Here is a 26,330-nt window from a genome sequence, read left to right as displayed (position 1 = left end):
ATCCCTGCAATCGCCCATCTGGGTAAATGCTTCAACTTATAAGCTCACAGAGAATAAAGGCCGTCTAACTCTCTGTGAAGGTATTCAGTGTAGCATCACAGTCAGGATAATTAAGAATTGCATGATATGTTATCACTGAAAGTAACTGAGCAGAGGTTGAGGACACCAGTCAAGGATACTGCAAAGGGAATTCTTACACAGGATAGGGGGACCAAGGCTCCTTTCAATTCAAAGATACTAGGATATTACGAGTTACATTTAAACACTGGAAACTATACACACATACTAGTGGCAACCTGTTTCAGACAAAATGACTCTGTTTTCACTTGAGTAAATGCCCATAGCCTTTTGAACACCTTTCAGGTCCTTTTTTTAACGAATGAGAATGGAATGAACATGGGTGAAAAAGGAGAGTCTGCTCCACTATGACAGAGCTGAGTGGGGGGAGGGGAGGGAGGGCACATCAGAGTAATACAGTAATATTTTTCTATTACACTCAACTCTCTACTCCCAATATAACATAAAGATGGCCTCCAGAAAGGAAAGCGCAAACTGGAAATGTCCTCAAATTTCTTCTCTCCAAATCCTTTTAACTGAAGGAGCTGTAAGACCACACCCTGTGCCCTCTCCACCTCCATGGCTCTCCCACCCCCATTTCCCCCAAGGGCTCTGTAAATGGCAACTTTTTCTCTTCCTGCTCTCCTTGTTCACCAGCATGGGAAGCACTGGAAAAAGACTCAGAACCTGTCCATATCCTGGGTATTGTTAACCGTGGTTGCAGATCCCACAGTCTAAGCCAGAACTATCTCATAAGCATCTCAGAGGTGGGATGGCATCAGTGGTCTGTGAAATCCCAAACTAACAGTTCACCCAGGTCCAGTCAGTTGTACATAACTGCCCTGAGTTCTAGTTCTCCTCCATGGACCTGCCCTGTCTCTTCTGTTTTGCTTATAGCACTTTTAGGAAGGGGAAAATAATTGAGAAACTAAAGGTATAAGATGATGAGGTAGCAGTTATCGTCAGCTTCTCCCTGTTGGAACAACGAAACAAAATTCAAATGAATAAAAGTGTCTCACCTCCATGTGGACACATAATTTCTCAATTGTTTCTGCTTGCTTTTCACAAAAGAGGCAGACAGCAGAGAGAGGGTGTTCTTCCCAATCAGACCAGTCACTGTGTTAGAAAGAAAATAGCAAACATGGAGATTCTCTTCATTAAGAGGGCGTCCTGCACAGTGACTTGGTATTACTTTCTGCTCCCTAGGAAACCCTGCCATTCTCTTTCAACTCTGACATTTCTGTAAAGACTGTCATATCATATTATGACTTTTTGATACAGTTTTTGAAATTCAAAGTAGCACCATGAAATTAATATAAATAGCAAACAGGTGCTGCTCCATTTTCTTACATTTGCCTCTCCGAGCAGCTATTTCACTATGAGATCAGTGTAATGTCTTTCTGAGACAACCAGCTTTAATTTGCAGAGAAGATATATCAGGAAATGTAAGCTCTCTCTCATTAACCATGACCACTAAGTGCGCATGCTGTGAGGTGCAGTGCTGGGAGTGTGTTTCTGCATGATAAATGGCGTATTTTAAAAAGGCAAACCTTTATCTATCATGTGGGAAATACTGATCATTTTAAATGGGGCAAGTGTTAAATTTGATGGCAAATAGAGAAATCAAAAGGCATACAGGGCCCTTTTTACCATTTTCTCCCCTCATTGCATTTATTTTTTGAGATACTGTCAACTTCTTGTCATTCTTAAACCAGGAGAACCAAAATCCCGGGAGAGACAAAAGGCTGAACAGCTTTGAATGAAAAGAGGATGAATAACAGGGAATCCTTTTAGGTTGAAAAGAATACTTTTCAAGCTTATAATTTCAAACAAAGAAGCTGTGACTGTTTTAAGTTAGTCATCAACGGGATGAACACAGAACAAGGTTAACCTCCACTGAGTTATATTCACTACTCCAATGGCAAGCAGCATGGAGACAGAGTTCAAAGATCATATCACTTTAAAGTCTAGGGACCAATGGACTAATAAGCAAAGCACTTTGGAATATATTTTTCTCTGAATTGTATACTACCTGTATGTTCAATGAATAGCTTTAGTAGCAAAACACTATTTAGTTGGAATAACAGTTGCTCTAGTGATTCTTATGTCCAAGTTATTTTGGTATTATGATTATTATTTTTTATTGAAGTATAGTTGATTTAAAATGCTGTGTTAGTTTCAGGTGTACAGCAAAGTGATTCAGCTTTTTACATACATATGTATAAAATCTTTTTATATACATATATATTTATATACATATATATTTATATACATATATATTCTCTATCAGATTCTTTTCCATTATAGGTTATTACAAGATACTGAATATAATTCCCTGTGTTATACAGTACGACCTTGTTGTTTACCTATTTTATATATAGGACTGTGTATCTGTTAATGCTGAACCCCTAATTTATCCCCCCTTCCCCCTTTGGTAAACATAAATTTGTTTTTTATGTCTGTGAGTCTATTTCTGTTTCGTAAGTAAGTTCATTTTTATCATTTTATTAGATTCCACATACAAGTGATATCATATGATATTTGTCTTTGTCTGACTTACTTTACTTAGTACGATAATCTCTAGGTCCATCTATATTGCTGCAAATGGTATTATATCATTCTTTTTTTTGGCTGAGTAATATTCCATTGTTTGTATACCACAAAAAGTTTATCCATTCAACTGTCCATGGACATTTAGGTTGCTTCCATGTCTTGGCTACTGTAAACAGTGCTGCCATGAGCACTGGGATGCATGTATCTTTTCTTTTTCTTTCTTTTTCTGTTTTGTTTTTGGCCACACCTCACGGCACGTGGAACTTCCCCGACCAGGAATCTTAACCACTGGACTACCAGGGAAGTCCCATTTATCTTTTCAAATTAGAGTTTTCGTCTTTTCCAGATATATGCCCAGGAGGGTGACTGTTGGATCATATGCTAACTCTATTTTTAGTTTTTTAAGGAACCTCTATACTGTTCTCCACAGTGGCTGTACCAAGTTACATGCCCATCAAAACTGTAGGAGGGTTCCTTTTTCTTCATACCTTCTCCAGCATTTATTATTTGCAGACTTTTTTTTTTTTTTTTTTTTTTTTAAATTTTTTTTTTTTTTTTTTGCTGTACGCGGGCCTCTCACTGTTGTGGCCTCTCCCGTTGCGGAGCACAGGCTCCGGACGCACAGGCCCAGCGGCCATGGCTCACGGGCCCAGCCGCTCCGCGGCATATGGGATCCTCCCAGACCGGGGCACGAACCCATATCCCCTGCATCAGCAGGCGGACTCTCAACCACTGCGCCACCAGGGAGGCCCTATTATTTGCAGACTTTTTGATGATGGCCATTCTGACTGGTATGAGGTGTCAAAGTTATTTTGAATTCAAGTTTTTGCTATATTACATGAAATGATGCATGGATTAGAGAGAGGGTTCTCTTTCTTTTTACTCTGTCTTTTCAGAATGGTAATTTTAAATCAAACTAAAGAACTGTTTTCCTTCTCTTCAACCACTGTAATTAAGTAGCATCAATAATAAGTCTTACTCTTCCTGATGATCTAGCAACTCCCGATCATCTTCTAGTTGAACTTCTTCCCAGGATTTTCCAAGTTCCTTTGTAGGAAGAACAGAGGGATTAGAGATAAACAGGAGGGGTGAAGGAGGAAGAGACGAAAGGAGAAAGTAGACACAGAACTCAAAAACAAAACAAGACAGAACCCAAACGCAAATGGTTTTAAAATAATGCAAACAGAATATATTAAAGCTGTTATTTCAGGGATAAGAAATGATAATCAAATTTTAGGATTTAGGATATATCCTAAATGGTTAGGATTTGGGATATATCCTAAATCAAACATTTAAAAATATGCAAAAATGTTTAATAATATTTTCATATGTTTTTCTTTTTGAAGAAGCAGTGATAACCTTTCAGTGAAATTCTTTTCTCTTAAATGTTAATCAGCATTTCTCAACCCTGGATCCACATAAGAATCTCTTGGGGATCTTTTAAAAAAAACCCATTAATGGGCTTCCCTGGTGGCGCAGTGGCTGAGAGGCCGCCTGCCGATGCAGGGGACACGGGTTCGTGCCCCGGTCCGGGAAGATCCCACATGCCGTGGAGCGGCTGGGCCCGTGAGCCACAACTACTGAGCCTGTGCATCCAGAGTCTGTGCTCCACAACGGGAGAGGCCACAACAGTGAGAGGCCCGCGTACCGCAAAAAAACCCCCCAAAAACCCACTAATATCTTTTGACAGACTCTGAAACATCTTCCTAGCTGGACTCTGTTTCTATTTGAGGTCCCCTACAGTCTATTTCCCAGACAGCAGCCACTGTGAGCTTTCTAAAGGGCACCTCCCTGTTTGTATGACCCCTCCCAGGGCTTCTCACACACTCAGAACAAAATTCAGAGGCCTTACAATGGCTTAGAAGGCCTCCATGTTCTGCCCTGGCTCCCTCTCCATCACTATGTCCCACCATTTTTTCTCTTGCTCAGCTGGCTCCAGCCAGACTGCTCTTTTGCTATACTGCTTGAACACAGCAAGCTGACTTCCACCCAGCTACTTCTGTCCTTGTCGCATTGTCTGCCTGAAACACTGCTCCCTCACATATCCTAACATGGCTCCGTCATCCTGGTCTCTGCTTAAACGCTACTACCTCTTTTTCTGACTACTCTGTCTAAAACACTCCTCCTTCAAGTTACTTTTTATTCCTCTAGGATGTTTTATTTTTCTTCAAAGCATTGATCACACCCTGAAATCATTTTGTGTATCTATTTGTTTTCTTATTTGCTCTCTGTCTTTTCCACCAGAATGTCTGTTTGGACATGGCCTTTGTTCATTGTTACATTTCTAGAGCCGGGCACACAGTGGGTACTAGAAGTATTTTTTTGAATTGAATTTTAACTGAAAACATCTAAAAAATGTGATGTCAATTTAGATCCTACCTCAAAAGGTTTCTGTAATGTGGTTAAATAGTTAATGTATAAAAAGCACATGGTACATGGTACCAGGTAATAGTAGGTACTCAAATATCTACTCAAATCCCTTTTATCTCTTACAGTTCATGGAGGAGTTCCACCCTTTTAGGGCTACGTCTGGAAAATTTAGTCATAGTTTCAGCAAAACTTTATGTAGTGATGAGAAGGAATGATTTCTTTTGGCCCAACCATGTCTCTTTTATCCCTTGAGTCCTTTCTTTCTTTCTCTTGTCCTTTCTTCTCTCTCCACTCAGTCTTCCCACTGTGCCATGCAAAAGCAGACAGTGCATTAAAGAAGGATGTAGAAATACTAGTGGGCACTTTTTCAAGCAGTTAAACTATGGCAACTGTCAAGTCCAACCTCACCTGATATAATACAGATATCCTTGTTTGATATCCTTCTTTTGGAAAAACATTCCCAGAATTCACCTCATGAACAATTTTTTTCTCTAAAAAGGTATTCATTTAACTAAAAACAAAGAACTACAAGAGCCATTATGATTTAGAGAAAATCTATCATTCATCAACTTAATGAGAGGTTTTGAAGCTGTCATTATCTATCAGCTAAATGACGCATAAACTCAGACATGCAGAGATTTACCATAACATCATTAGAGATAGTTAATTTGGACTCTATAATGTACTTCCCAGAGCAGTCATGAAGTGTCTAAGCATCATTATGAACATCAAGAATGGCCTCACCATTGCCAACAGGATCCTTGTTAGATGGAATTTTTGGTGATGAATTCAATCTTTTATGTATTACGTAGTCTCTCTGGACTTGGACTAATACCCTGATGGGCCATTTGGGGTACTATCATTCTCAACAATACAGGCAAATGTTACTTATCAGTAATTGTTTTGAGTCCAAAATGATGAAAAATATCTTTCACTGTCAAACTTCCAAACTCAAAGCATTACTTTGCAGCTTTCTCAGTATTAAGTACAACACGGGGATTTATCTAGGCAATACAGCACTAACCATTTACCATTTGAGAGGAAAATGGAACTCTGTGTTCATTAGAATAGGAAACAAGTGATTTGCATGTGACAGCGGCTGAGACTTTCCTAGAATGCTCTGCCTTGGTACAGTTAAATATATGACTTATTACAGGAATAAGACCCAAAGAGAAAAAAAATTTAGTCTCTAATTAAGACGCTGTGCCTGATAATGAATCATGTTAGGAAAGAAAAGAATATAAGAAAAACAAAGTTTGGAAGGCATGCCAGTAAAGATGTTCAGAACACTTCCTCAAACCTCTGCATCAGCTGGCTTATGATCAATGACAGGGTGCAAAAAAACATGGAAAAAACTTAACACGTGCTTACACAAGAAATCCACCAGAAACAGAGACAGTGTTTTAAATGTAAATATTAATAACTGCAGTAGAGAGAACTATAACAAAACTGAAAAACAGGTTAAGAGCCTACTTTTGTTACAAATGGCTTTGTGTATTTTAAAAATAAAAAAAATTTAAGTCAAAATGATAATATCACTGTAAAAATAGTTCCCTTTAGAAAAATTCAGGGCTTGAAAGGTGAGCACTTTAGGAGTATGTAGGTGAAGCCTCAATGATGATGTTAAGCAGTCTGCTGCCCTCTGAGGCAGGGGTATTTGAATGGGAAACTGCCTGGGACCTCGTCCCCTTAGCTTGCTCCACTCTCCACTGAACCCTTCTGTTTGTGACAAAATAAAGCAAGAACTCTAAGTAGATAATCTAGACTATGCAAAAGACCTTTAATATACTTATTTGCTAGTCTGTTAATATTAAAAAACTGATATGAGTAATTAAACATGGAAATTATTTCACCCAAGAAAGAAAAAGGAGTCTATCAATTTGCTGAGCTGAGACCAAAAACAGCCTCATGTCCCGACTAGGGACTGGGACATCTTTTATGGCTCTCCCACCTTTTATGACTCTCAGAGTGTATCTTGCCAGGAATATCCTGGATGCTTCCATTACTGCTGGTCTGAAAATTCTCCTTGGAAGTGAGACACAGTGGATGCATGACTCAGTGACTATATAGATCTGCTACAGGAGAGGTTGAAACATTAACTCTGGACACACCATTACAAAGTGTTGAAATTAATGTGTTTACATGTCTGGTTCTCATACCAACCTCTAAATTCCTTGAAAGTAGTGGCTTAAATCAACCACCTGTTCTGTCATATTTTTCTTTCTGTTCCACCAGGGTCTGGTACCTAGAAGTCACTCAAACATTTGTAGAATGTATGCAGCCAATGAAATTGCTTCTGAAGGGAAGAGGATGTGAGAAATGGATGTGCAGACACCAGTTACTAACATAACAATTCAATCTTTTGCCCACATCCACATACTCGTGTCAGCCTTTTCCCTCAGAGGAATAAACAATGACTGACTCTCATTTCTTTTCTTTTTCTTTTTTTTAGCTTTTTAAAAAACAAAGTGGGAATTCCCTGGTGGTCCAGTGGTTAGGACTCTGAACTTCCACTACCGGGGCCCTGGGTTCAATCCCTGGTCGGGGAACTAAGATCACGCAACCTGTGCAGCACGGCCAAAAAAGAAAAACAAATCTTATTGTTGGCCTCAATGGGAAAGCATATAGAGCTAAGATGGCTAAGGTTGTGGGTTAGAGCCCTTAAGGAGCTGATTAAAGTTACTTCTACCTTGACCTTGGTTCACTTTCTAGTTTGGTATAAAAGATAATAGGCAAAAGTGTGTGAGTGTGTGGAGATCATTATGAATTTATCACAATTAATTGACCAAAAAACCCAACCCAAAGTATAAGAGGTAGGTACTACTATTATTTCAATTGTAAAAACTGAGGAAAAATGGAAGGAAACTGATGCAGAAAGCTCCAGCTACGTGACCCTGGGAAAATTACTGAACTTCTCTGTGCTGTAGTTGCCTAATCTATAAATGAGGATAATGACAAAACCTGTGTCATGAAGATGTGGTTAAGAGTAAAAGACTTAATTTAAATACCAAAGACAGTACCTGGCACATAGCAGGTACTCAAATGTTGCTAGTTAAAACCAAACCAAAAACTTCTATCGATATTACCCTAAAATGATTTAATTTTCATTTTATATGTTACTGAAGCCTTTACATTCTCTTGAAGCACTTCTCTCAAGCCATGATTCATCCCACGTGAAATCTGGGCACTCTGTGGGCAGTACAATCTAGCACACTCATCTAGAGACAGCTGGTCCTCACGGATAATTTCAGTTTTCACAGTCACACTACTTGATGCCCAGGGAATGAAGTAACAAACTTTTCTAAAAGTGACAGCAGAATTGAGTGAGCAGTTTCTTTGAAGTCTCCTCTAAAAGATAAACACCTCCAGCTATATACAATGTTCTGCTAGTCCCAAGCTCTTGACTATTAGTTTAAAAGAGCCCCAGAAGGAAGTGCTATTAAATTGCTTCCACAGCTTTCTGCAGTAGCTGAATATTTCTTAGAGTTAACACTGAAGTCCACCCCCTGTAGGATTGGGCTGGGCCCTGAAGCAGCGTTTGCTCTAGGAATTAACGACTGAGTGATTTCAAGAGAAGATTGAAAGACTCAAAGGGTGCCTTTGCCTGTAGCTAGTTGTAAAACATGTGTAGCAAACCATGGCGACCTCTCAGAGCCAAACTTCAGACACCCTTATTCCACTTGTTTCTCAAGGGGAATTTTATTTTAATATGCTAAGGATTAGTTAGAACAGGCAAAAATTCTATCCTAAAGCAGAGATTTCCAATATAATTCAGGATATTCTTGTTTCTGTCCAATACATAAAATGGCTCATTATTATCAATTATGCCTTTCGTGGCCAATGGGTTTGGATTAAAATTCTTTCAAATTGCAGAGCAAAAAACAATTTCCATTTGCTTTAGAAAAGTGTCAGAACCAGAACTCCCCATCTTTCTTTTGAGCCTTTATTAAAAAATTTTTTTTTAATTTATTTTTTTATACTGCAGGTTCTTATTAGTCATCCATTTTATACACATCAGTGTATACATGTCAATCCCAATCGCCCAATTAATCACACCACCACCCCCATCTCCCAGCCACTTTCCCCCCTTGGTGTCCATATGTTTGTTCTCTACATCTGTGTCTCTATTTCTGCCCTGCAAACTGGTTCATCTGTACCATTTTTCTAGATTCCACATATATGCATTAATATACGATATTTGTTTTTCTCTTTCTGATTTACTTCACTCTGTATGACAGTCTCTAGATCCATCCACATCTCTACAAATGACCCAATTTCGTTCCTTTTTATGGCTGAGTAATATTCCATTGTACATATGTCCCACATCTTCTTTATCCATTCGTCTGTCGATGGGCATTTAGGTTGCTTCCATGACCTAGATATTGTAAATAGTGTTGCAATGAACATTGGGGTGCATGTGCTTTTTGAATTATGGTATTCTCTGGGTATACGCCCAGTACTGGGATTGCTGGATCATATGGTAATTCTATTTATAGTTTTCTAAGGAACCTCCATACTGTTCTCCATAGTGGCTGTATCAATTTACATTCCCACCAGTGCATTCCCAACAGTGCAAGAGGATTCCCTTTTCTCCACACCCTCTCCAGCATTTGTTGTTTGTAGATTTTCTGATGATGTCCATTCTAACTGGTGTGAGGTGATACCTCACTGTGGTTTTGATTTGCATTTCTCTAATAATTAGTGATGTTGAGCAGCTTTTCATTTGCTTCTTGGCCATCTGTATGTGTTCTTTGGAGAAATGTCTATTTAGGTCTTCTGCCCATTTTTGGACTGGGGTGTTTGATTTTTTAATATTGAGCTGCATGAGCTGTTTATATATTTTGGAGATTAATGCTTTGTCCATTGATTCGTTTGCAAATATTTTCTCCCATTATGAGGGTTGTCTTTACGTCTTGTTTATGGTTTCCTTTGCTGTGCAAAAGCTCTGAAGTTTCATTAGGTCCCATTTATTTTTGTTTTTATTTCCATTATTCTAGGAGGTGGATCAAAAATGATCTTGCTGTGATTTATGTCAAAGAGTGTTCTTCTTATGTTTTCCTCTAAGAGTTTTATAGTTTCTGGGGTTACATTTAGGTCTCTAATCCATTTTGAGTTTATTTTTGTGTATGCTGTTAGGGAGTGTCCTAATTTCATTCTTTTACATGTAGCTGTCCAGTTTTCCCACCATCACTTATTGAAGAGACTGTCTTTTCTCCATTGTATATCCTTGACTCCTCTGTCATAGATTAGTTGACCATAGGTGCGAGGGTTTATCTCTGGGCTTTCTATCTTGTTCCATTGATCTATGTTTCTGTTTTTGTGTCAGTACCATATTATATTGATTACTGTAGCTTTGTAGTGTAGTCTGAAGTGAGGGAGTCTGATTCCTCCAGCTCTGTTTTTTTCTCTCAAGACTGTTTTGGCTATTTGGGGTCCTTTGTGTCTCCATACAAATTTTAAGATATTTTGTTCTAGTTCTGTAAAAAATGCCATTGGTAATTTGATATGGATTGCATTGAATCTGTAGATCGCTTTGGGTAGTATGGTCATTTTCACAATATTGAGTCTTCCAATCCAAGAACATGGTATATCTCTCCATCTGTTGGTATCATCTTTAATTTCTTTCATCAGTGTCTTATAGTTTTCTGCATACAGGTCTTTTGTCTCCCTAGGTAGGTTTATTCCTGGGTATTTTATTCTTTTTGTTGCAATGGTAAATGGGAGTGTTTGCTTAATTTCTCTTTCGATTTTACATCATTAGTGTATAGGAATGCAGGAGATTTCTGTGCATTAATTTTGTATCCTGCAACTTTACCAAATTCATTGATTGGCTCTAGTAGTTTTCTGGTGGCATCTTTAGGATCCTCTATGTATAGTATCATGTCATCTGCAAACAGTGACAGTTTTACTTCTTCTTTTCCAATTTGTATTCCTTTTATTTCTTTTTCTTCTCTGATTGCTGTGGCTAGGACTTCCAAAACTATGTTGAATAATAGTGGTGAGTGGACATCCTTGTCTCATTCCTATCTTATAGGAAATGCTTTCACTTTTTCACCATTGAGAATGATGTTTGCTGTGGGTTTGTCATATATGGCCTTTATTATGTTGAGGTAGGTTCCCTCTGTGCCCACTTTCTGGAGAGTTTTTATCATAAATGGGTGTTGAATTTTGTCAAAAGCTTTTTCTGCATCTATTGAGATGATCATATGATTTTTACTCTTCATTTTGTTAATATGGTGTATCACACTAATTGAATTGCATATATTGAAGAATCCTTGCATCCCTGGGATAAATTCCACTTGATCATGGTGTATGATCCTTTCAATGTGTTGTTGGATTCTGTTTGCTAGTATTTTGTTGAGGATTTTTGCATCTATATTCATCAGTGATATTGGTCTGTAATTTTCTTTTTTTGTGGTATCTTTGTCAGGCTTTGGTATAAGGGTGATTGTGGCTTCACAGAATGAGTTTGGGAGTGTTCCTTCCTCTGCAATTTTTTGGAATAATTTGAGAAGGATGGGTGTTAGCTCTTCTCTAAATGTTTGATAGAATTCACCTGTGAAGCCATCTGGCCCTGGACTTTTGTTTGTTGGAAGATTTTTAATCACAGTTTCAACTTCATTACTTGTGACTGGTCTGTTCATATTTTCTATTTCTTCCTGGTTCAGTCTTGGAAGTTTATACCTTTCTAGGAATTTGTCCATTTCTTCCAGGTTGTCCATTTTACTGGCATAGAGTTGCTTGTAGTAGTCTCTTAGGATGCTTTGTATTTCTGCGGTGTCTGTTGTAACTTCTTTTTCATTTCTAATTTTATTGATTTGAGTCCTCTCCCTCTTTTTCTTGATCAGTCTGGCTAATGGTTCATCAATTTTGTTTATCTTCTCAAAGAACCAGCTTTCAGCTTTATTGATCTTTGCTACTGTTTTCTTTGTTTCTATTTCATTTATTTCTGCTCAGATCTTTATGATTTCTTTCCTTCTGCTAACTTTGGGTTTTGTTTGTTCTTCTTCCTCAAGTTCCTTTAGGTGTAAGCTTAGATTGTTTATTTGAGATTTTTCTTGTTTCTTGAGGTAGGCTTGTATAGCTATAAACTTCTTTCTTACAATTGCTTTTGCTGCATCCCATAGGTTTTGGATTGTCGTGTTTTCATTGTCATTTGTCTCTAGGTTTCTTTTGATTTCCTCTTTGATTTCTTCAGTGACCTCTTGGTTATTTAGTAACGTATTGTTTAGCCTCCATGTGTTTGTGTTTTTTAGGTTTTTTTCCCTGTAATTCATTTCTAATCTCATAGTGTTGTGGTTAGAAAAGATGCTTGCTATGATTTCAATTTTCTTAAATTTTATGAGGCTTGATTTGTGACCCAAGATGTGATCTATCCTGGAGAATGTTCTGTGCACACTTGAGAAGAAAGTGTAATCTGATGTTTTGGGATGGAATGTCCTATAAATATCAATTAAATCCATCTGGTCTGTTGTGTCATTTAAAGCTTGTGTTTCCTTATTTATTTTCATTTTGGATGATCTGTCCATTGGTGTAAGTGAGGTGTTAAAGTGCCCTACTATTATTATGTTACTGTCGATTTCCTCTTTTATAGCTGTTAGCAGTTGCCTTATGTATTGAGGTGCTCCTATGCTGGGTGCATATATATTTATAAATATTATATCTTCTTCTTGGATTGATCCCTTGATCATTATAGTGTCCTTCCTTGTCTCTTGTAACATTCTTTATTTTAAAGTATATTTTATCTGATATGAGTATTGCTACTCCAGCTTTCTTTTGATGTCCATTTGCATGGAATATCTTTTTCCATCCCCTCACTTTCAGTCTGTATGTGTCCCTAGGTCTGAAGTGGGTCTCTCATAGACAGCATATAGATGGGTCTTGTTTTTGTATCCATTCAGCAAGCCTATGTCTTTTGGTTTGAGCATTTAATCCATTCACGTTTCAGCTAATTATCGATATTCCTATGACCATGTTCTTAATTGTTTTGGGTTTGTTTTTGTAGGTCCTTTTCTTCTCTTGTGTTTCCCACTTAGAGAAGTTCCTTTTGCATTTGTTGTAGAGCTGGTTTGGTGGTGCTGAATTCTCTTAGCTTTTGCTTGTTTGTAAAGCTTTTGATTTCTCCATCGAATCTGAATGAGATCCTTGCTGGGTAGAGTAATCTTGGTTGTAGGTTCTTCCCTTTCATCATTAAGTATATCATGCCACTCCCTTCTGGCTTGTAGAGTTTCTGCCGAGAAATCAGCTGTTAACCTTATGGGAGTTCCCTTGTACATTATTTGTCATTTTTCCCCTGCTGCTTTCAATAATTTTTGTCTTTAATTTTTGCCAGTTTCATTACTATGTGTCTCGGTGTGTTTCTCCTTGGGTTTATCCTGTATGGGACTCTCTGCTCTTCCTGGACTTGGGTGGCTATTTCCTTTCCCATATTAGGGAAGTTTTCAGCTATAATCTCTTCATATATTTTCTCTTGTCCTTTCTCTCTCTCTTCTCCTTCTGGAACCTGTATAATGCAAATGTTGTTGCGTATAATGTTGTCCCAGAAGTCTCTGAGGCTGTCTTCATTTCTTTTCATTCTTTTTTCTTTAGTCTGTTCTGCAGCAGTGAATTCCACCATTCTGTCTTCCAGGTCACTTATCCATTCTTCTGCCTCAGTTATTCTGCTATTGATTCCTTCTAATGTAGTTTTCATTTCAGTTATTGTATTGTTCATCTCCGTTTGTTTGTTCTTTAATTTTTCTAGGTCTTTGATAAACACTTCTTCCACCTTCTCCATCTTTGCCTCCATTCTTTTTCTGAGGTCCTGGATCGTCTTCACTATCATTATTCTGAATTCTTTTTCTGGAAGGTTGCCTATCTCCACTTCATTCAGTTGTTTTTCTGGGGTTTTATCTCATTCCTTCATCTGGTATGTAGTTCTCTGCCTTTTCATCTTGTCTGTCTTTCTGTGAATGTGGTTTTTGTTCCACAGGCTGCAGGATTGTTGTTCTTCTTGCTTCTGCCATGTGTCCTCTGGTGGATGAGGCTATCTAAGAGGCTTGTGCAAGTTTCCTGATGGGAGGGACTGGTGGTGGGTAGAGCTGACTGTTGCTCTGGTGGGCAGAGCTCAGTAAAACTTTAATCCACTTGACTGCTGATTTGTGGGGCTGGGTTCCCTCCCCGTTGGTTGTTTGGCTTGGGGGAACCCAACACTGGAGCCTACCTAGGCTCTTTGGTGGGGCTAATGGCAGACTCTGGGAGGGCTCACACCCAGAACTTCTGCTGCCAGTGTCCTTGTTCCCACGGTGAGCCACAGCCACCCCCCGCCTCTGCTGCAGACCCTCCAACACTAGCAGGTTGGTCTGGTTCAGTCTCCTATGGGGTCACTGCTCCTTCCCCTGGGTCCCAATGCGCACACTACTTTGTGTGTGCCCTCCAAGAGTGGAGTCTCTGTTTCTCCCAGTACTGTTGAAATCCTGCAGTGAAATCCCACTAGGCTTCAAAGTCTGATTCTCTAGGAATTTCTCCTTCCGCTGCTGGACCCCGAGGTTGGGAAGCCTGACATGGGGCTCAGAACCTTCACTCCAGTGGGTGGACTTCTGTGGTATAAGTGTTCTCCAGCCTGTGAGTCAGCCACCCAGCAGTTATGGGATTTGATTTTACTATGATTGTGCCCCTTGTACCGCCTCATTGTGGCTTCTCTTTTGTCTTTGGATGTAGGATATCTTTTTTTGTGAGTTCCAGTGTCTTCCTGTCAATGACTGTCCATCAGCTAGTTGTGATTCTGTTGTTCTCGCAAGAGGGAGTGAGAGCACGTCCTTCTACTCTGCCATCTTGGTTCAGGGCCCATCTTTCTTTCAATTCTACTGGAGAACTACTTAACTCCCTCTCTTTTCATGAGTAGTTTTGTTAGGGAACCACTGACTGAAACTGCCCACCCTGGATAGGCACGATAACCACCTGTATAATTTATTGTACAACAGGAGATCCTGGTAAGCAACGTGGAAGTAACAAAGTACCACCAACTGGAAGAATCTGAGAAAGGTCAAAAGGAGAGAGCAGATGCCAGTCCATATGTCCTACCAACCTTCCAGAATCTTTCTTGCTGGAATCCATCTTGGCTGAGAGATATGCACGCCACCAGGAAGAACCATGAGTCAGAATGATTGGCTAGAGACAACCCGGAAACTAACCACATCACCATAAAACCTGAGACTGTGAGCCACATGGCGGAGTACTTCTCCTGGGTTCCCTCTGCTGCTCTCCACCCAGGTGCCTCTTCCCACTAAAGTCTCTTGCTTTGTCAGCACATGTGTCTCCTTGGACAATACATTTCTGAGTGTTAGATAAGAGCCCAGTCTCAGCCCTGGAAGGGGTGCCCCTTCCTGCAACAGTTTCCCTCCTTTGTTATGTATAGCTAAAAACTCAGCAGACTGAGGGAACTCTCCAGTCATTGTGTCAATCAAAATTCCCTTCTTAAATTTCCAAATGCCTCTGTAGAGATGGACGTTTGTCTCCAACTGAATACGTCTTCTTAAATAAAAAGGACTGTAACCTACAGAGGCCAGCAAATGGTACTGAGGTTTCTGGCCTAGGAGAGCTTTGAAAGTATTTAAAATCTTTGACATGCTAGTCCCATTAATCCATCCTATTAGTCCAAAAAATGAAAGTCCTCTTGATGAGTGAAATCACTTGGTTTCTCTAAAATTTCCATTAAAAATAAGCTGGCCCAAGAGAATGAAAAAGAGAAATTTTTATTATTTATTTGATGGGAAAGGGGAAGATATTTTAATGGGGGAAAAAGGAATGAGTGAAGAGACCGTCTGTAAACATTTATCTAGCATAGCATGTGGCACATCCAGAAGTCAACGTCTTTTGAGTAGAGTACAGAAGTCCCTGTACTCATGGTAATGGACAATCAATGAGGGGCAATGCATGGCTATCCAGGTATTTATGGTTATTTATTTATTTATTTTATCAAGATCACTGTGAGTTGTAGGGACATGACCTTTTTACTATATAAACATCTGGCAAGTCAAAGACAAATCAAATCGAGTTACGCTTTGTAAACTAACCATTTAAGGCTTTTTTTTTTTTTTTTTGCGCGATACGCGGGCCTCTCACTGTTGTGGTCTCTCCCTTTGCGGAGCACAGGCTCCAGACGCGCAGGCTCAGCCGCCATGGCTCACGGGCCTAGCCACTCCGCAGCATGTGGGATCTTCCCGGACCGGGGCATGAACCTGTGTCCCCTGCATCGGCAGGCGGACTCTCAACCACTGCGCCACCAGGGAAGCCCTAAACTAACCATTTTAAAGATAATCATTGCTTGAAAGAATCCCTCAATTACATTTTGATGTTTGTAGATATGCAATCAAATTGTAAATTATGAAGAGAAAAGAAAGCCTTACCAAATAATTGATGACATAAAATCGGTCATATTCTCTGTTCTTAGGATTGATCCTACGATGCTGTTTTTTCCTCATGTGATCTTTAAGTGTATTTTTGTCCCTGAAGGTCTTCTCACAGTACAAGCACTGCAAGCTACAAGAAAGACACAAATGCTGAGATTAAATAAGTCTCTCGAATAGTTGTTGCAATAGCCCTTTATTATTATTATTATTGGGTCTTATATTCATTCATTTTAGGACTCATAGAATCTTCAAATGGGGTAAGATATCCTTCTGGAATCCCTCTCATTTTATTCATTTGGCTTTAGAGGATGCATGCTGTGGTTTATTTTGTAGTTGGCTAACTTGGCCAACTTGGCTATTTAGTTAAAACTGTGATATAGATAGCAATTATCCAAAAATGATTTTGGTGCTTTACTAATCGAATTACCTATTCTAAAAATGAAAATGTAGGTATGTCCTTCAAATAAATATATGATAACTAGCATTGGCTGCCTCCATTGAGTATAACAATTAGTCCATGGTTTGGTATATCCTATTCTAAAAATGAAAATGTAGGTATGTTCTTCAAATAAATATATGATAACTAGCATTGGTTGCCTCCACTGAGTATAACAATTAGTCCATGGTTTGGTATATCCTGTGACCTAATTTGCAGGTCTGATTCCTAGTGCCAGCTGTGGGACTTGGTCAAGTTACTTGACCCCTCTGTTACTACTCATTTTCTGCTCTCTAACCTGATGATAAAACCTACATTTTAGAGAATCTTTACGATAATGTATACATATATATGCACATAAATTCATAATCATGAGAATAATTCACACAAAATATAAATATATGTATACATGTTTATTGATATATATATAAGTAAAATACCTAGCACATTCATAGCATACAGTAAGTGCTATTTTTACTATCTTATCATTCATGTGTATCTTCTGCTAGAATATTTCCACTGACTGGGAATTCATTACCTAATGAGGCAGTAATGACCAGTTTTGAACAGATTACTGACAAAATGTCTTTCTCATACTAAGCTTGACAATTGATACTGCCTGGATTACCCAACAGTCATTAGAGTTCTACTTTCTGGACTAACACAGAATAAGTATACATGAAAACGTATTCAAAAACCAAAACTCTGATGTTTGGTTTGTTTGGCTTCACTGTTTGTTGGGCACATGAACTTGGGTTCAACAACAAAATGACTGAAATCAGTTGTTGTTTCTATTCTGAATTCTTTTTCATCTTTACTAAACACCCTTTCAATTATTTCTTATGCCACAGAAGTAACTATATTCTTTTATAGTAAACAATTTATAGGCAATAAGTTGATAAGGGATATCATTACTGCTAATCTTGCTAGAAAGCACACCTGGTATTATTTTATAAGTGAAGGGTCATTCAATAAAAGAGTGAAGAGACTTGTTTTAATGTACTGTTGACACCAGAATTTGAATTCAGAACTTTTTATAATGGGTATTTCCTTCTCAATGTTATTGCTCCAAATATTGTGGTCTGAGATACCACATTCATTAGTATTATATTAAATGAATAAAGCTAGGTTTTGAGAGTAAAATCTTGGGCCCTTTCCTAGAAAGAAAAGAGGATAGATTTTTGAAAGCCATTTTGGTGATGTAGAGAATTTCCTTCCCTATTTCTACAAGCTAAACTCTAGATACTCACAGTTGTCAGAATATGACCTTGAGAAAAGTGGAGTGTTATGATATATAAATGTGAATAAATACTAAAAGGTAAAAGAATGCAATCAGTATGTTATATTTCACATAAAACTGAATAACAACTAGCAATGTGACAATATATTTACTTTACTAAATGTGTAGAAAAATTATAGAGAAAAGTAAAGAAATTATGAATCTGAAATGAAGAATAGTGGTTTCTGGGGGAGATACTAATGAGGAAGGGCACACAGGGAGATTCAAAGGAAATAATAACATTCTCTTTCTTAGGCTGGTTAAGTATATTTTTCATACCCTATATAATAACATACTTTATAATGGCATATACATTGTTTGGTATATATGACATTTATATTTTAAAACTACTAAAAGGCAATATGATCTACAAAAAAATAAGGATTGTCATACAAAATGTGAACTCCTCCAACACGAGAAATGAGAAAATTCCATTTCTTGAGTTACTTCTGACTATTAAATTAATTTTTAAAAATTCACAACAGAATCCAAGATTGAGACAGCTTCAGGTCATGTTTCATAAAAAAGTACTTACTTGTCAAGCTTTTTCTGTAATGTACACAGAAATTCATTGCAGTTTACAATGTTGTCTGGCAACCCAATGTTGAAAGTGTGTTCTCTGGCCATGTGGTTCAAAAGAACAGATCTAGGAAGAAATTTGAGCAATGTGCATTATTTATAACTTATCTAGGAACAAATCAGGTCATGAGTAGTGTTTGTATAATGATAACAATACTAATTAGAAGTACAAGCAAAGGTTAAACACTGAAACACACATTTGGGCTATGAAAGAGTGACATGTTATAAAGTTAAGTATGCATATAAATACTATCATATGAAAAGAAAGTCAACAGAGACTGTTGCTGAGGAAGCCCAAATGTTGGACTTGTCAGACAAAGACTTTAAATCAGACAACAAGAATATGTGTAAAGAATTAAGGAAAACCATGTCTAAAGAATCAAAAAAAGGTATGAGAATAATATCTTATAAAAAAGAGGATACTAATAAAAAGACAGAAATTAAAAAAAAACATACAAATCTGGAGATGAAATGTACAGTAACTGAAATGAAAAATTCACTAGAAGGTCTCAAAAGAAAAACTGAACTGGCAGAACAAAGAATCAATGAACTTGAAGATCAATTTAGATTTTCTAGTCTGTGGAATAGAAGAAAAAAGAATGAAGAAAAATAAACTGAGCCTCAGACACCATCCCATCTACCAACATCTGTATAATAGGATTCCCAAAAGGCAAAGAAAGATAGGGGAAGAAAGAATATTTGAAGAAATAATGGCCAAAAACTTCCCAAATTTGATGGAAAGCATTAATCCAAACAGAAGAAGCCCAATAAACTTCAAGTATAATAAATCAGAGAGACCCATACCAAGAAAAAGTATGAAGATGAAATCAAGACAGGTCCCAGATAATAAAACCTGAGAAAATTCACTGCTAACAGATCTGCCCAACAAGAAACTAAAAGAAGTCCTTTGGGCTAAAATGAAAGGATGCTAGATAGTAACTCAAATATACATAAAGAAGTAAAAAGCTCCAGTAAAATTACAGTCAAATATAAAAGGCAATATTAAATGAATTATTGTTTACAAATCTTTTCTTCCCATATCTGATGTAAAAATAACTGCATGAAGTAACAATTTTAAAGACATGTTAATGAGCTTATAATGTATAAAGATGTAGTTTGTATGACAACAATAGCACAAAGGAGTGGGGAAGGAGCTAGCTATGTTGGAGCAAAGTTTTTGTATACTGTTGAAATTACGTTGGTATTAATCTGAACTCAATTGTTTTACGTTAAAACGTTAGGGGCTTCCCTGGTGGCACAGTGGTTGGGAGTCCGCCTGCCAATGCAGGGGACATGGGTTTGGGCCCTGGTCTGGGAGAATCCCACATGCCGTGGAGCAGCTAGGCCCATGCGCCACAACTGCTGAGCCTGTGCTCTAGAGCTTGCGAGCCACAACTACTGAGCCCTTGTGCCACAGCTACTGAGGCTGCATGCCTAGAGCCTGTGCTCCGCAACCAGAGAGGCCACTGCAATAAGAGGCCTGCGCACCACAATGAAGACTAGCCCCCGCTCGCTGCAACTAGAGAAAGCCCATGCACAGCAACGAAGGCCCAGTGCAGCCAAAAATAAATAAATTTATTAAAAAAAAATAAATAAAATGTTAATTGTAATCTCTAGTGAATTGTAGTGGATAGTGAATGGGCCACTAAGAAAATAACTCAAAAAATATAGTAAAAGAAACAAGGGAATAAAAATGGTACACTAGAAAATACCTATTTAACAAAAAAGAAGGCAGTAATGGAGGGGAGAAATAAAAAAAAAAACCTTAAAAACATAAAACAAACAGCAAAATGGTCTAAGTAAATCCCATCTCATCAGTAATTACATTAAACATAAATTAGACACTCCAACCAAAAAGCAGAAATTAGCAGAATGGATTAAAAAACATGATCCAACTATATGCTGTTTACAGGAGACACATTTTATTTTTATTTTTATTTTTATTTATTTATTTATTTATTTTTGCGGTACGCGGGCCTCTCACTGTTGTGGCCTCTCCCGCTGCGGAGCACAGGCTCTGGACACGCAGGCTCAGCGGCCATGGCTCACGGGCCCAGCCGCTTCGCGGCACGTGGGATCTTCCCAGACGAGGGCACGAACCCACGTCCCCTGCATCGGCAGGCGGACTCTCAACCACTGCGCCACCAGGGAGGCCCCAGGAGACACATTTTAGATTAAGGCTGAAAGAAATAGCTTCATACATTCCAGAGTCAAAAGTGTATAGGAGGGGGGAAATAGATGTAGGATAGCAAGAAAGTACTTATTCTTCTATCCTTATCATTAACCCATGTCCTCTGTCTTTCTATTCTTTTTTTTTGCAGTACGCGGGCCTGTCACTGCTGTGGCCTCTCCCGTTGCGGAGCACAGGCTCCGGACGCGCAGGCTCAGTGGCCATGGCTCACGGGCCCAGGTGCTCCACGGCATGTGGGATCTTCCTGGACCGGGGCACAAACCTGTGTCCCCTGCATCGGCAGGCGGACTCTCAACCACTGCGCCACCAGGGAAGCCCCTGTCTTTCTATTCTTTTTATGTCCCTAGGCTGGGAGGACACAAATATAACCCCAAAATATTGCTAATAAAGTACATAAAGTATAACCTGGAATCAGGTTATATCTTTAATCTTTTATTATAAACTGACCTTTTCATAAACAAGAACTGCAGAAGGGGACATTTTATAAAAATGAGATGCTGCTTATCTTTGTCATTGGTTAATTTCTTAAAAATTTAATTTATTAGAGAACAATGACATAGTCAATCAAAACTACTGAGGAGTTCACTTAATTCCCAGGTCACCCCAGTCAATAGAGAATACAGATACAGGTAGAAAAGAACAGGAGGATTATATTAGGAATTACAGGAGCACCAATATTCAGTAAATTGAAATATCAATATTATCAGAATTTCATATCATATGGACAAATACTTCAAATCACATCAGTCCCTACATTTATCATAAAAACTTAAGCTTTATATAAATATAAAATATTTTTATAAAATAAACTTTATGTAAATATAAAAATATTTATAGCTTTTTAATAGTAGAGATTCCTAATAATAATCACACGTCTCCTCACTAGGTTAATAATAGTTTTAACATAAAATCAGAAATAACATGCTAAAAAGCAGCAGCAATGCTTGGTAAACTTTTTGATAGTGAGGTGGTCCTCACTGCCATCCCCATAAAGCCCTTTGAAACTGACAGGGTTAGAAGCATAATTAGTGACCTTGGCACAGATTTTTCTCTATGCTAACTGATCTAGATGAGAATCAAATCTTCATCACTGGTGTTTTCAACATTGATGCTTCATCCAAACCGTTTTCTAAATTCAAACAAATAGCTATCCTCTCCTCTTCAATGTTTTTTCAGACAACGATGTCAGTTTGTGCTAGGCTTTTCTTTTTTTTTAGAAACTAAAGACTGCTTTCTTTCAAGTGGGTAGAAGAATGATATTTTTCTGATTGTCCATTGTATGCTGTCACTGAAACCATTCCCATTTCCTAGCGGATGTACATTTGTAAATATTACTGTTGCATAAAAAGAAATTTGTCTGGTCTTTGTCCCTGGTTCCAGGCACTGAGCTTCAAAAATCCTTGGAATTTCTCTATGATAAGATTACCTTTCCTAATAAAGTGACTTGTGGTAGGCCTCTAGAAAGCTTCAGGATGGGGACTGGTTACCAGAAAGACTAACGATGTGATCAAAGGGTTGGGACTTAGAGCCACCCTGAACTCCAGAAAGGAGAGAGGGGCCAGAGATTAAGTTCAATAATTAAATCAATCATGCTTACATAATGAAGCATGTAAAAATTCTGGATACCAAAACTCAGTGAAGATTCTTGGTTGGTAAACACACTGATGTGCCAGGAGGATGATATATCCTGATTCTTTGAGGAGAAGGCATAGAAGCTCTGTGTTCGAGACCCATCCAGACCCTGCTCTATGTGTCTCTTCATTTAACTGTTCCTCATCTGTATCCTTTATAATAAACACTTTCCTGAGTTTTGTGAGCCATTCTAGTGAATTAATGAACCTATGCAAATTATTGGTGGGAAGCCATGAATTTGTAGCCAGTTGGTCAAAAGTGCAGGTGTCCTGGGGAACCACTAAACTTGTGGCTGGTGTCTAAAGTGTGGGCAGGCTTGTTGGGGATGATGCCCTTAAACCTGTAGAGTCTGATGCTAACTCTGGGTGGTTAGCATTAGAACTGAATTACAGCACACCAGTTGGTTTTGGGCCAGTTGGGGTTGGTGACAGAATTACCAATTCCCCATTTTTTCCCCCTTAGATCTTTATCATTTTTAATGTTCAAAAGTGAAACACCAAAAACTGCTGAAGGATTTTTTTTTTTGTCCACTTGGCTCACCATTTGGGATCTTAGATTCCCAGCCAGGGATCAAACCTGTGGCCCCTGCAGTAGAAGCACAGAGCCTTAACCACTGAACTGCCAGGGAAGTCCCAGCCAAAGATTTAGAGTTAACAGGTTAATACAGAAGGGCACGTCTGTTGTAGTTTGCTGCATGTGGTCTTGACTGTTGGACAATTTAAAAAGCCCTACAACATTAAACACAATTCTATTTCTGGCATTTAAAAAATTTATCCCCCTACTCTGCTTAGAGCAACTACATTCCATCTTTGATGTCTGGTGAATTAAAAAAAAAATTCCTGTGGATATATGAAAGGGTTCTGAGCCAATCCATAGAACTTAGTCTATATTGTCATTGTGGATGTTTTGGTAAGTCTTCAGATGAAAAACAGTAAAATTTAAAGACATACATAATTGCTACCTGTTTCCGAGGAATGCCTCATTGCAAAACATACAACTGCCTTGAAAATTGTTATCGTTTCGTTCTTGTTGCTGTTGTTCCAGAATTTCTTTCTGTAAAGTAGAAACACAGATATATGATATTATCTTTAATAAATCCATAGTTAGCTAATGAAAAATGTCATAGTCTGGATGGGAGGAAATTGGGGTAGAAGCATAAAGGAAGTGTGTGAACACTGATGATATTTTGAATTTCTCCATTCCTGTCCTTGTACCTAAACTCCAAGTCTATACTGTTAAATGCCAGACAACATACCATTAGGATAGCTATGTAGGAAACTTGAAGTCAATAGGGTCTCACCATCCTTCACTACTCTGTCCTTCCTCCTGTCTTTATTAATCATCTCCCAACCTCACTCTCTTCCAAAAGCAAAAATGTGCTCCGTTCTGTAATTCTCAGTTTAGTTTGTAATCAAGTTCTGATCAATTTTTCACTTGGACTGTCTTTCATATTACTTCTCTCCACCATTCCCAATGCCATCACCCTGAATCCAGTCTTTAATCAGTCATTATGAGATTACTATCAGTAAGTCTCTTAGAGGGTCTGCCTTATTTCAATCCTTTTTTTCTATCATATCCATCCTCTCTTTTGTTGCTAGAAAAACTTCTTAAAATTATTTTCATGTACAATTATCCTGTTACTCTCCAACTCAAATAATTTAAAATATACACTGGTAACATAACACCCTATTCTAATCAGGGTGGTTCTTCTACACATTGTTTTTCCATGAGGTGATTTTATTTCTCTTTGCTTTTTCACTCTTACAAACATTAACTGTTCTTTAAGGTCCAACTTGATTCCCATTTCTGCCATGTAGTCATTTCTGGACTACAATACAATAGTTAAGAGCTCAGACTCTGAAACATAAAACAGAACTAGAGTTGAATCTGGCTCTCACCTGTACTCAATATTTTATTTAATGTCTTTAATACTCAGTTTTCTCAATTTTAAGATGAAAATGAAAATATTACCTCATAGCATTGTTTATAGGATTAGATCAGAAATTTATGTAAAGAATTCAAATTGTGCATGTGTATGGTCAGGCCACTCAAGATGGCTGTTCTCTTGCTCTCTGTACATCCCCTGCCCAACCAGTGCCTGCTTCACCTATACCCTACGCACATGACTGACCTTCCTGTGTACTTGCCCCAGGCCCCAGCTAGTGATTGTTCTCATCAAAGGGGCGCTGAGGGGTGTGCCCCTCTACTGGTTTCCCTGGTAACTAATAAGCTCACCTGATGTCAATTCCCCAATAACTGGTAACTTGCTTTACCATCATCTCTTTTGCCTGCTTTTATCTTCTGAACGGATATGAAAACTCTTTGAAATTAAAAGAAAGTCTTTATGCTGTTCTTATTTTACAGTTGCATACGACTCTCCAGCTACTCTTATAACACGAAACTCAAAATACGAACTTCATAAAGTTTATTGCTGATTCTGTAAATATTTGTAGGACAGCATAAAAAATGAGCTTGTATCTAGAAGCTTAATAAATTCCATGTGGCATTTCTGGAAATGTATCACCAAACATTTATAAATATTAATCCACTGAAGAAAAAAATTAAGAAGCTGCCAGGATAAAAATCAATTCAATCAACTTCTGGTTTCAGCCATGATGAAATAATGGATATAACACTTCTCCTCCCCTTGTAAACTACTGTAAAACAAATTGCTTCATATATCTTATCTTTTTTCAGAAAATGTATAATAGGGACTTCGCTGGTGGCTCAGTGGTTAAGAATCCGCCTGTCAGTGCAGGGGGCAAAGGTTCGAGCCCTGGTCCAGGAAGATCCCACATGCCGCGGAGCAGCTAAGCCTGTGCGCCACAACTACTGAGCCTGCACTCTAGAGCCTGCGAGTGACAACTACTGAGCCTACGTGCCACAACTACTGAAGCCTGTGTGCCTAGAGTCTGTGTTCCGCAACAAGAGAAGCCACCACAGTGAGAAGCCCGCACACCACAACGAAGAGTAGACCCCGCTCACCGCAACTAGAGAAAGCCCACGTGTAGCAATGGAGACCCAACACAGCCCCCCCACCACAAAAAAAAAGAAAATGGATAATAGCACATGGCTGTGATCGATGAGCAAAAAAAATAATACATTGCCAGTTTTCTGTTGGGTAGTGTTTTCCAAATTGCAACATAGGGAAGTTAAACCCAAATGAAGGTTATATATCTATCTACCTCACTTGGTGGAGAAGAAAAAAAAGACTGGCATTCAGGATACAAAAGCAAGAGGAATTTGTGGGACGAGGTACTAGAAAGAAGAGAGCTGCAGAAGAGGAGCTCAAGAAACCTGGACTGGGATTCTTTTTACCTTGGTCCAAATACTGAGCTGTACATGTATAGTGCAGGACTCTGTGAGACTTTACAGAGGAGTTTACAGGGGCTGTGAAGCTTAATGGGGATTCTGGAAATTACAGCACTCAATATGTTGGAGCTCTGACATACAGAATGCAGAGACCTTGCTCAACACTTCAGGCACACAGCAAATATAAAAGAACACTGTTGGGGCTTCCCTGGTGGCGCAGTGGTTGAGAGTCCGCCTGCCGATGCAGGGGACACGGGTTCGTGCCCCGGTCCCGGAAGATCCCACATGCCGCGGAGCGGCTGGGCCCGCGAGCCATGGCCGCGGAGCCTGTGTGTCTGGAGCCTGTGCTCCGCAACTGGAGAGGCCACAGCAGTGAGAGGCCCGCGTACAGCAAAAAAAAAAAAAATAAAAAAAAAATAAAAGAACACTGTTTACTTCATGAAGTTTAGGGCTTTATGCTGGCAGCAAGTGGATAGATAAAAGCAAAAAAAATAAAGGGAGTAAGGTTGATGTATCAGACAATTTTAATTA

At 38.6% G+C, this 26,330-nt stretch overlaps 1 protein-coding gene across 1 annotated transcript in view; it reads right to left on the bottom strand.

The window, feature by feature from the left end:
• The window catches only part of ZNF277 (zinc finger protein 277), a gene marked incomplete at its 5' end in the record, with an annotated part of 119,333 nt that overhangs the window by 5,241 nt on the left and 87,762 nt on the right, over positions 1–26,330 (bottom strand). Inside the window, 5 exons of the mRNA XM_082632239.1 lie at positions 1,077–1,173; positions 3,590–3,657; positions 16,368–16,500; positions 18,621–18,731; positions 23,449–23,540. Of these exons, the coding sequence (XP_082488365.1) occupies positions 1,077–1,173; positions 3,590–3,657; positions 16,368–16,500; positions 18,621–18,731; positions 23,449–23,540 (501 nt within the window). The remainder of the gene's footprint in view (positions 1–1,076; positions 1,174–3,589; positions 3,658–16,367; positions 16,501–18,620; positions 18,732–23,448; positions 23,541–26,330) is intronic.

Source organism: Mesoplodon mirus, assembly GCF_964341445.2.
Source record: "Mesoplodon mirus genome assembly, chromosome: 9".
Taxonomy (NCBI): domain Eukaryota; kingdom Metazoa; phylum Chordata; class Mammalia; order Artiodactyla; family Ziphiidae; genus Mesoplodon; species Mesoplodon mirus.
Note: the sequence above shows the minus strand (reverse complement) of the source record. Positions and strands in the feature narration are given on the sequence as shown.